The sequence below is a fragment of the Nelumbo nucifera genome, chromosome 7, assembly GCF_055504915.1.
Source record: "Nelumbo nucifera cultivar China Antique chromosome 7, China Antique-T2T, whole genome shotgun sequence".
NCBI classification, from domain to species: domain Eukaryota; kingdom Viridiplantae; phylum Streptophyta; class Magnoliopsida; order Proteales; family Nelumbonaceae; genus Nelumbo; species Nelumbo nucifera.
Window position 1 is genome coordinate 17,730,168 of NC_142655.1, and position 12,292 is coordinate 17,742,459.

At 36.5% G+C, this 12,292-nt stretch overlaps 1 protein-coding gene across 1 annotated transcript; it reads right to left on the bottom strand.

Moving 5' to 3' along the window:
• Positions 1-5,448: 5,448 nt before the first annotated feature.
• On the bottom strand, positions 5,449-7,103 carry LOC104607862 (glutathione transferase GST 23-like). The gene is made up of 2 exons (XM_010273617.2): positions 6,717-7,103; positions 5,449-6,055 (listed from the first exon to the last, which is right to left on the bottom strand). The coding sequence occupies exons 1-2, from the start codon at positions 7,029-7,031 to the stop codon at positions 5,699-5,701; spliced, it is 672 nt and encodes a 223-aa protein (XP_010271919.1). The 5' UTR covers positions 7,032-7,103; the 3' UTR covers positions 5,449-5,698.
• Between the last annotated feature and the right edge of the window lie 5,189 nt (positions 7,104-12,292).

Genomic DNA, 12,292 nt, shown 5'->3' on the forward strand with positions numbered 1-12,292 from the left:
AATCGCTGATCCGGGTGGTCAAACCGCTAAACTGTTCGATTCGGGCAGCGGTTTGCGGGTTATGAATTTCATTTTCGTTGATTTAAAAAAATAATAAAAACAAAAAGAAAACCACTCTTACAAATTAGGCCTTTAGGGTTAGAACGAAAGGCATTCAATTTCATTCTAACCCTTCCCTCCTCTCAGTCCTCATACCCCGACTCATGACTTGCGGCAGCCACGACTGATGGTGATTCACGGTGACCGGCGACGGCAAAGAACTTCACCTACGGCGGTTTGCATTTTATAACCAGCAACAACCTCTATTTATCAATGATGAAGTGCATTTTGGCAGCTCCCGGCTGGCTAGTGACTCAGATGTCTAGCTGAATAATCCCTACCTGGAAGGTGGCTTGCATGCCTAGCTGAATGGTTCCTACCTAGAAGGTGACTTGGATGCCTACTTAAAAGGTTCCTACCTGGAAGTTGGTTTGGACGCCTAGCTGAATGGTAACGAGCTGGAGAGGTGGTTCTGATGCCTAGCTGAACGGTGACGAGCTGGAGAGGTGGCTCTGATGCCTAACTGAACGGTGACGAGCTGGAGAGGTGGCTTTGATGTCTAGATGAATGGTGACGAGCTGGAGAGGTGGCTCTGATGCCTAGTTTAATGGTGACGAGTTGGAGAGGTGGCTTTGATGTGACCTGCAAGGAAACAGTGTCAGAGTGCTCGGGTTGCTTTACCCGGGGTGGGCACTCCGATGCTTAAGTTAGAGAATCAGAGATTTTAAAATAGCTAAATGTGAGAGAGCTGGAGAGCTGCCAGAACTAAAAATTGTGTCCCCCTGGAGTTGGAGGTAAGGCCTTTATATAGGCATTGTTTGGCGTGAGCATCACGCAACATGTCCGGGATCTCCGGGAGGATGTGCCTAACTACCTTCGAGGTCCTCGGAGGTAGCCGTGCACGTAAGCCAATCTTTGCGCCTTACTCGGTTTCTCCCAAAACATTCGGTGTGAGAGCTGACCTCCGAGAGACTTGGGAGTGATGGGATGCATGCAGAAATCGACGGCGAGCATGTCTCGTAGGTCGCCACCTGGACCTCAATCAGGTCAGCAAGCCCTCGAGGGTTGTCGCTTCAGCCGATATTGATGAGGTACCATAGGTCAGCCCTGGACGAGCTGCTGCTAGCCGCCATGAGTCGTGGAAGAGGTCGCTGGCTAGGTTTCTACTAAGTCGGCGGTGAAGGCAGGTCGCCAAGTCGGCGCTAGGGGCCGGTCGCCAGGTCAGTGTTAGAGGCAGGTTGCCAGATTGGCGCTAGAGGCAGGTCGCCAGGTCAGTGTTAGAGGCAGGTTGCCAGATTGGCGCTAGAGGCAGGTCGCCAGGTCAGTGCTAGAGGCAGGTTGCCAGGTCGGCACTAGAGGCAGGTCACCAAGTCACGCTATTTCAATAATTTCAAACCAAAACCGAACCAACTGGTTCAGTTAATCACATTTTGCAGTTTGATTCAGTTTTTCGGTTTTCATGGACACCCTTTTTGTAAATCGAACATGTGGTATTGGTTTTTTCATTTTGTTAAATCAAAATCGAACCGGTATCACTAGTTAATCGGTTCGTTGGTTTCGGTTTTTGATCGGTTCGGTTCTTCGGTTTTTTAATTTTTTGGTTTTTATATTTATAATATATATTATATAAATATATGTATAATATTATATTATAAATAATATATAATATATAATAGATTATAAATATTTTAAAAATATATAATATATTTGTAAATAGATCATTATAAATATAATATAAGTATATATTTCTATATAATGAATATATATTTATATAAAATATATAAGAAATATGTGACATATATTAAAAATATATATATAAAATATACATATAAATATATATACCGGTTGATTCGGTTAACCGTCGGTTTTTTTATAGGTTAACCGAAAATCGAACCGATCCTTCGGTTTTTCAAAAATTTCAAACCAAAACCGAACCAACTGGTTCGGTTAATCACATTTTGCAGTTCGATTCAGTTTTTTGGTTTTTCGGTTTTTCATGGACACCCCTAGCAAGCGCCAACCTCGCTTTCTTGGGTTGCAGTTGCACAGAGAAGCCTCTCGGCCCTCGCTCGACGTTCTGACTTGTGTGGGAGTCATGTCCAGTCCAACACGGCGCACGAAATGCAATTTGGTGCGTCTTGGTACAACAGCCAACAGGGGAGGAAGGACACAGAGCACTAGCTATATTTGTCTGGTCTGGGGGCTGGGGGCTGGGGGCAGTGCTAGTGCGACCCCATAAATGATAAATCTTCCGATAAGATTGCTCGGGCGATTTTAGGGAGAGAGCAGGAGACATTCCATATCCCATCCCATTGAATTTAATGGCCCACTTCTGGTTGGGCTTGGGCTTGGGCTTGGTTTCCGTATCTCGGATACTGAACTTGTGGCACAGTTGACATCAATGATGACAAGGGGGGAATCCATGTTTAATGTTAAATGGGGCCTCCGCCTCCCCTCAGCTCCCGGATGCAGTCGTGCACACCAGTCAGTCAGTGATGATGAGTTCGGAATCTGCTGACTCCATACTCACTCCCATGATGCTCCTGAGTCCTGATTGATTGATGTGTTAAACTGTTCACTACTTTAAGTAGTAGTGGCCGGTCATTTGCTTTACTTTCAATTTCAACAGTAGGTAGCTATTCCAAACCTTTCAATGAGTTTCAACTATATTCCTTGGTTCCTTGTTTAGGAAACATATCATATACGGTCTTAGGTCCACATGGTCCAGATAAGAAGGTCAATGTGTGGATGCTTGCTTACTTTGGCTGAGCGCAAAGCTACTTACTTTTTTCTGGCAATATGTCTATCTTTGGCCTAGTTAAACTTAAGTAGGCACTTGTCATCGGCAGCTTGACCCACTTAAACACCACTGCAAAGAATATGCTCTCTTCAACCAGATGGGATGAGCTGGAGACAAAATCTTGCACATTGGGTTAGGCTACTTATCACGAGTGAACATGTTAGTGTTCACTGTGGGCCTCATTTGAGCCCATCTATACTGAACACTGCACTGACTGCAGCATAGTATACATGAATTGAACTGAGTCCGGATCCATCTGCTCTTCACACTGACCTCACAACATGTACTAGTTGTACATCGAGAACATCTCCCATACTTGTATGCTATTATTCATGGGAGATGTTCCAATACATGATTAGATGTGGCTGTAAGATCAGTGTGAGAGATGCACTCTGTAAGGTGGAGCAGATCCCAATTCGAGTTTGTCTCCAACAGATATCTAACAACATTAGAGTAGTCTCTTTCGAAAATAAAGTTTAATGGACCCAACTCCAGGCCACCTCCAAACCTGAAAGAATGCTACCCCAACTAGGCCCATTTATCTAATATTTCCTCTTGGAAGCTATCTTCCTAGGTCCATGTCACTTCAGAGTTGGGATCTCCTACCAACAAAACATGTTCCAACCCCCTACTAACTTCATCTAAGACTGCACATTTCACCATGAAACTGGGACCTACCATAAAAATGGGATCCAACATGAATGAGATGTGCGATGTCAGGTCATGTTGGTAGGGGGTTGGAACGTGTTTTGTTGGTAGGAGATATGGACTCGTTGCTTCAAGTCCATACACATGAACCACACCTATCAAGTATATTTCTAAAATCTCTGACGATTTCCTTTCTTCTCTTTTCCACAATTCACACAGTTAAAATCACCAATGAAACATACAATAATCATTCGGAATTTCCTATTCACTTTTCTTACCCACTCCCTACCCGCCGTGAATTAGAGCCACACATTTCTATTATGAATTAAGAGATGTGTGGCTGCAATTAAGGAATGAGCAAGAAAAGTGAGTAGGAAATCTGATCTCTACAATAGCTAAAGAATTCCAATTAGTGAGATCATATAAATTGTCCCAAAGTTGACGCCTTCCTGCTTGATTATTGGGACCATATAAGACTAACGGATCTATCCTACTTTTTTTTCCTGATTTGGATACAAAATATTTCTCAGGCCATAATAAACATTTTAATTTCATTGTTAACACCTTATTGTTTGAAAGGAACATAGCTTCTGGAATCTGGATGAATATGAATGCAATTAATTTATTTTTCTTTGACTATATATACCCCAACTTAATGCTGATTTTTCCAAGTTAATATTTTGACTAGCTAGGTTAAATGAAACTATACCACAAGTTCCTTTTGTTTACTTGAGCCAGTCAAAATTTTCACATATAAATTAATGGTCGGATTTTATTACAATATATTATAAGAGTAAGGCTGTAAATTTTGCAGTATTTTATTTTATACAAGGGAAGAAAATCATAATGAAAAGGAGCTCAACCCCAGTAATCTGTAGTGCATATATAATTCAGTTTTATGTCCAACTGAATTAATTAATTAACTGCTAATTCTACATCAAAAATATTGAAATAACACTGAGGCTTCTCCAAACAACAACCCCCACTCTTTAGACACGTAGCATTGTAAAATTTTAATAGATAGAAGCTTAGAAGAGATTAAATTCTCATTCTTAAAAAAGTCTAGTCACTCACAAAAAAGTGATAACTCCACTCTCTTAAAATTCACACACGTAGTATTTAAAGTTCAAAGTATTCGCCGATATGTATCATACTGATGGCTTCCCAATACGCCCCTCCAGGGGTTGTATCGGGTCAAACCATGGTTCATAGGGTAGTCGAGCCTTAAACTGACCTCTCTGAACCAGTTTTGAAAAGAAAATAAATAAAACTTAAAAATAAAAGTACTGATATAGACCGATATGCCCTACTGGCTTATTAGCCTGTATACTTTGAAGCTTGGTAGCATCCTAATCCCTAAAAAGTGGTCATTCCAAATGTTATGGTAATAACTGAATTTTATTCAAACACAACCATTTCAAAAGTAACGATTAAGCAAATAATTTAACTTAAAAATATTCAAAATATTAAATGGATAAAAATAAAAATAAATGAAATTCATAAAAATGACTAATCAGTTTATACAAATGGGGTAGTTACATTCTTTTAGATGAAATAGTTTATTAATTGCAAACTAGATTTAACTTTTTTTGGAAATATAACCGAATTTGACTTTTGAAAATAAATCTATCAAATAAATAGTAAATACCAATTAAAGTGGGTTACTGCTTACAAATAAGACCTCATTTAATCTCTTTAGTCATATTAAAACAACATAAATTAATAGTGATTTTCAAACAAAGTAGGTCAGAATAGATTGTCAATTACAAAGATGTAAGACACATTAATTTTTTATAGTTAAATAATAAATTTCAAATTAAATGATACTGTAGTTGCCCCTTAGTGTGACGTCATTCTCTAGATAAAACATAGTTAGTCTCTTAAATCAAATATAAATCCTAACCTAAATGTCTAATATAAATAATTTAAAAATTAAAATAATTCAGAATTTCAGATTAATGGTCCCGTACATAATACAGGGGTCATTCCTAGTAAACATAAAATATAAACCCAATCAAATGATCAACCATTAAGGCCTCATATTGTTTTGGTTGATCTCTTATTACAAAGTCCCAAATATAGTTACATACAGGTATAATCATGAATTAAAATACAAATAAATGAGTCTTTATTCTTCTTCTTCTTCTTCTTCTTTCTTATAAGTGAATGATTGATACATATAAAGATGCTTGGGTAAACAACTCAAAGATTTTAAGATGATGAAGTAATTAACTTTTGACGGAAAGTTTGAAGATGATGAAGTAGTTTTTCTCTTGGAGGTAGGAGCTCTTTCACTAAAGGAACATCCAGAAAATTTTTGAACCACTCTTTCAGAGAAGGCAGTGAATCCTCTCCAACCAATATTATTCCGGTAATCTCTTCCAAAAGAGGAACCCAGTAAGCCATCCAACCAAAAACAATATCCAAGAAACCAATTGCATCGCCTCCGAAGAACTTGCTTTCTCTGGGTATTTTTTCTAGGGTTTTCAGGCTCTCTATGGCTTCACTTTTAGCATTTTCTTGTTCTTGCCCTGTCTTTGTAAAAACTCCATGGATTGTTGTCCAACACTAAGAAGAAGTGCAAAAATTGTATTATTAGAGCAATTGGCTGAAATTTTCTAAAAGAAAAATCTTCCACAGACTTAACATAATATCAGACTTATCAATTTAATGATGCATGTAATGAAACAAATATCACAAAAAAAATAGTAATTAATAAATTAATTATTTAAATTTCAGATAAAATGTTAATTATATTTGAGGACAAGGCTAAGCCAACCTATTTTTCTAAATACTCTTGTAGTAAGTATTATTAGAGGTAAGAATCTTTTGCATTGATGGAAATTTCATGAAAGTATATTATTTTACTCCAAAAATTGTAGCTAAAAGTGTTCCCCTTAACGTCAATATATGGATTTCTCTGTATTTTTTACTAGGAATATAATGAAATGTTTCTATATAGTAAAAATAATAAATAAACTTATAATTCATATGTTGAAGACAGTTGAAGAATGTAAGAACACATGTTAACAGATAATTTTGAAAATAATCCACTCCCACAAGCCCATAACAATCACTATAAATGATAATTTTACTGAATCGGACATTTAACTACTGAATACATCTAGAGAAATTGATTGATTAAAAACTCTCTTAGTGAATCAAAATAAAGTAGTTGGTCTGTTTATTGGTAAGTGTGTGCAATGTGCTCGATGAAATGACTTCTTACCTTATCATCGGCAAATTTAGCCCAGAAACGAGCCATTGCTCTTTCGTAAGGATCTTCAGGCAATATACGACTGTGACTCCATGTTTCGTCGATGTATTCGAGTATGACGAGGGATTCTGCGATGGGTTTTCCGGCATGCACAAGCACCGGAACCTTCTTGTGGACAGGGTTACAGGTGAGAAGGCGTTGGCTCTTGTTATCCAGATCTTCATCAATGTATTCGTAGTGGATACCTTTGATTTTCAAGGCCCATTCAATTCTAAGAGACAATGGGCTAGCCCACATCCCTAGCAACGTTACTTGGTCTGTAGCCATTTTTGCTGTTTATTAATAATTTTGTGGCCAACACGGCCAACATATATATATAGCGATAGTTGTGGTCTGAACTGAAATTTCTAATGGATTTATCAACTTTCTCACAATTTCATGGAAATCACTCATGGCTTCTTTATTAGACTTTTGTTATTGAAAGTGACCATGAATTCCGCATCATGTCGACATATCAAAAGGAAATTATCGTATTACAAATGACAGTGATTTCTGTATGTCGACATACTTTCTAGAGAGTGGACTTGGTCCTAACAAGTCATTACATTCATACATTGCAAACATTTTTCTTGTCTTTCATGGTTCCTGATGTACAGTTTCAATGGCTTTATTTGGATAGCTTGTTGATATCGTTTGTTGGGATCAGATCCAGTCGTCCCCTTTATAGAGGATAAGATTTCCTTGAATTGGGATCTCCTGCCAATAAAACACATTCCAACAGCCTACTAACATGATCTGACACTTCATAATATGTTGTTGTTTATTGGATTGGGATTGGACCATACAATCCAATGCTAAGTACGCAGTAAGAAGTCATCAGTATTAATTCTCGATTAATTGAATGAGTTATTAAGATCTTCTATCAACCAAATATATTCTAACCCTCTATCAACTTGATCTAACACCGCACGTCTCACTATGAAGTTGGAATCCACTATAAAAATGGAACCTGCCATATTGATAGAGGGTTGAAACGTGTTTTATTAGTAGGTGATCCGAACTCTGATTGAACGTGGTGGCAAAATGTCTTTGCTCTCCTTTTGGGCCCACGGTGGAATAATCTAACTAATTAAGCTAGCAATTGATAGAACACATGAATCATTACCATTGATTTTCTTAGATGGCTTCCACTGAGACTAATATCTTATTTACATTATTTTATTAATTATTTAAGTGGATCCTAATTCCTACGAGTATAAAAAGCCAAATGAAATGTTCTGTACAGAAAATACATTACTGTTGGCATATATAAATTTGGATTGATTGATCTAATATCCATTTTATTGCAAAAAACCGTAGGAAATTCATCTTAGTATAATAAAATAGTATTATGCTGTTGGTGGCATTCTTGTTGTGACATTTGAGACAGGACTGTATTGAGTTTTTTTTTTGGTCAGCCAACTGTATTTAGTTAAAGATTGCAACTTTTTTTAATAATATTAATTGTATGATTTTTTTTCTATAGATCACGAGTTGAGTTTTTTATAAATTATTTGAGTTCGGTTTGTGAAAAGCTCAATTCAGTTTGGTCTAAATTAAGCTTTGAGTGAATATATAAGCTCATTTGCTAATTGAGTCGAACTCGAACCTAATAAAACTCAGCTTGTGAGGCTGGTGAGTCTTATATCACTAAAAGAAAGTGAGGCTTTAAAGGTGTTTTTCTTAATGGCATTTATATAATCTTCACTATATATTATCTTTAATGGCGTTTATTAAAAATGCCACTATATCCATATAAAAAATGCCATTACATACATTTTAAGTGGCAATTATTAAAATGCCGTTAAAAATATATTTAAATTGCCTCTAAATATATGATTTTTATGTGGCATTTATTAAATCGCCGTTTAAATCACGTTTAAAAGCCATTATATCAGCAATTTATTTTTATCCATTGATTTCACTTCAACATCAGTGGTTTAGAATTAACTTCAATGGAGAAATTATGCAACAAAAGCTGGCGCGTGGATACCAATTTCTTCCCACACCCATTCTCCTCTTTGGCAATGCACGTCTCCTGTTAGTCTACCAAGAACCATTCACTGGAAGCGACCATGATAGAACCCTAATTTCTTTGCTTAAAACTATTGTGTTCTCCCCTCCATCAAATCTCGGCATTTTTTAGAATATTTTTATTTGTTTTTGATCTCTTGCAAGCTAGATACGTTGAGTTTGACTGTCATATCTTCTACAATGGATGAGCCATTAGTCCTCACATGCTTGGAGCTGGTAAGTTTAATTTCGATTCATGTATTCCTTCTTATCTTCTCAGGAGAACCATTAAATGCCGACTATTCTTTTTTCAAATCTATGATTGTTCTCTATTTTTGTTTCTTTGTAGGTTGTATTGATTTATTTTGATTGTTGTGAGTTAAGCTTGATTCGGTACTTCTCTGTATGGTTGTTGTTCATTTTTATAGAAAATTGTTAGTTTGGATTTGTGGGGTTTGTTTAAGATATTACAAGTCTTTTTTCCTTTTGATTTATTTTAGCAATTATGGGAGTGCATGGTTGAAGTCGTTGGATTAGGTCATATTTCAGACATTTTTTTTTAAGTTAAATCTTGGTATTGTATTGATTGTTAGCAGTGTTATACCCCATCAGAGCTTTTGTTGGATTTTAATCTCATAAGAGATTAAATCCAATGGGTTTGATTGGTCAGTTACATGAGAAATTGCACCTATACACTTGATTGAAAAATTAGCTTTTCTCTTACAAAACCCATTTTTGAACTTGTCCCACATTAGAAAATTATAAGCTTTGTTTTTAATATTTTAATAGGAGCTGATTTACACTCTTTAGAAATAGTAGAGGAGAGTATGGTGGTTTGAGTTCGTACAACACGTGTGCACGTGTGTGCGGCGCAATGAGGCGCTTTAGAGGTGCACTTTGCTCGTACTGCGTGACCCACGAAGGGCGGCTTTAGTTTTGGTGCGATGCTGGCTGTTGATCACCGTTGATCAGATCAACGGTCACGATTCGATCGGGTGCGATCAAGAGACTCAATTCAAAACACACAATTTCGAAATTCACTTTCTCTCTCTCTCTCTTTCAGTCTGGTCTGATATAGTCTCACAGAAGGTTTCTTCGATTCTTCAACTTTACTGGTTGCAGATTCTCGCACAAGGCTCTATTATATCACGATTATTGAAAGAACAAACATATGACAGGAGAAAACCATTCCTCCAAATATGACATCTAGAATCTCTCGGGGATTAGAAAAGGAAAAAGAATACATGATGGAGTGTGTGTGTGTGTTCGGAAATGGTTTTGGGCTTGTTTGTCTATTCTTTATTATAGTTTGTTTCGTGCTATTTACTGGGCCTGTTTTTCTTTTATTAGTGGGCTGGAAAGACATGCCTTTGATAAATAACCAAAGTATTGGCTACCAATTCTATGATACCGGTTGATTGGTTGCAAGTTTTCCAGCATCTTGTGTTTCCAATATCATAGTTTAACTCTTGTTCTTTTTGATATGCTTCCTAAACAGGGGAATCTATGTAATCTTCCCCTTCTTTATTATCAATTAATCAAAAGAGATCGTGGGACTAACTTAAAACCCATAACCTATTCTCTCTCGTCTTCTCTTTTCTTCTATTCTAAAACTCTTTTGTAAGTATATATGGTTATTTATTGCTGAAATCTAGAAAACCTACTTGATATCTGTTGGTATTCATTGAATTGAACATGCAGAAATCTGCATCAGTTACCTTTTTCTTAATATTATATTCATCAGCTTCCTTTATCTAAAACCATTCAAATAACAGATAACCATCCAATTGAGCTTCTACTTCTACTGTTGAGAAGGTCTGAACATGATCCATGTAGTCATAAACCCCGCTAGCCTCCTCCTCTGCATTAGGAATTTAGCATTTATAGGTTGTATGTGATATATCAGATTATATATACTAACCTAGGAACATTGAAACAAAATTTATTGTATTTGTATCTCTCAAAGTTCTGGTCTCTCTCAAAGTTCTGGTCTATGGCTCTACAACATGCATAACCTGAAACAAAACAGAGAAGCATGCAATAGCCATGCTGAAATCAATGAACAAGGCTTGGTGAATCTGTTTTAGCTAGATTCGTTTATTTGAACTTTTATAGATCTACAAAGATTAAACCTTCTACTCCCACAAGATTTACATCCTTGACCTCTAAATCATATTTTTTTCCAACTAACCTCTAAAAAGTAAAAATTCTAGAATTCGTTGGTCAATTTATGTGCTATTGAGTGTGACCTAAGGTTTTGGTAGTTGCTAATAAAACCTTAAACAAGAGGTTGACAAATTGGATGAAATGGTCAGATGGCCATATGCACCTTGTGTATAGTGTACATGCAGCTTAAACAAGAGGCTTAGAGGATTTTTTAGTCCAGTTGATGATTTTCTAACACTGTAACACCTGGTTTCCAAAATTGTGTTTCCATTTCTGATGTTAGACCTCGATTTTGCACTTCCTATTGTTACTGATTCTAGAGTTTAATGAACAAATCATGCTTTTTTGTTTTGTTGTTTAGGTAGGTAATAAAGAGTCTAAATGTATTAATCATACAAGTATGGTAGGAGAAGAGAATCCCTCATGTAAAAGGGCTTATTGGTTATCCATACCAATTCATGTACACACCATCTGTGTTAACAAAAATAATGCCATTGGAGTTACTACTTTGCTTCACTCAAAACAACTGACTCCTAACATCTTTTGCCATAAATTTCTTTATCTCGATCTCAGGCTTGAGTTCATAAACTAATGAATTATATTTAAGCCTTCCATTTGGTTAACAACCTTATGGTTTTGCTTATGACTGAGGGTATGGTTCAATCAATTTTTACCTTTACTGAAATTATGGTTTGGAATTTCTTCTTGTCTTAAGTAAACTAAAGCATAGGTGGTTGAGTTGAAACTTGAAACTATTCAAATCCTACAAACTGCCTGAAAGTTTCATATTTGTGAACTTCTTGCATAGGATGGGTCCTTCTGATTTGGATCAATTTAATCATGGTTGATTCAAACAGAAATTGAATGACCTTAAGACCTGTTATTTGAAATTATTTGGAAAGATATAGTCATGATTATCTTTTTGATGTATTGAAGCACCGATTATCTTTTTGGTGAGCTGAGTTTGAATAAATTGGTATTTGGCTCGTCTCAACTCAAATCCAACCCTAGCTAACTCTAATTAACTCTAATGGAAAAGAATTACGCTAAACTAGGTTCTAACTAGGTAGACCGCCTCCTACCCATAACCTCCCATCTCTATTATTAGTGAGGCTTGAACCCAAGTCTCCACTACAACCTGCTAAAGACCTTATCAGTAAATCCAATTGGCTCCGTTTTAAGGATGCGGCTGTCAGATTGAATAAACAGTGTGAACCCTAATGTATCTATCACTAAACGAGATCACTTGGAAGCAAAAACAATGCTAATACTTTGAGAACACGGGCATCCGACTGAACTTGAAAAACTTTCCTATGAATTTAACATATATATGAGAAATTTGGATTGAGCATGGGTTGGTTGAATTCGGT

What these genes read in the sequence shown, in the direction of transcription:
- LOC104607862 (XM_010273617.2), bottom strand. Translation starts at nt 7,031, where the DNA reads ATGGCTACAGACCAAGTAACGTTGCTAGGGATGTGGGCTAGCCCATTG. An exon ending in CTAAATTTGCCGATGATAAG is followed by an intron (nt 6,056 to 6,716) that starts GTAAGAAGTCAT and finishes ACTTCTTCTTAG; the next exon opens with TGTTGGACAACAATCCATGG.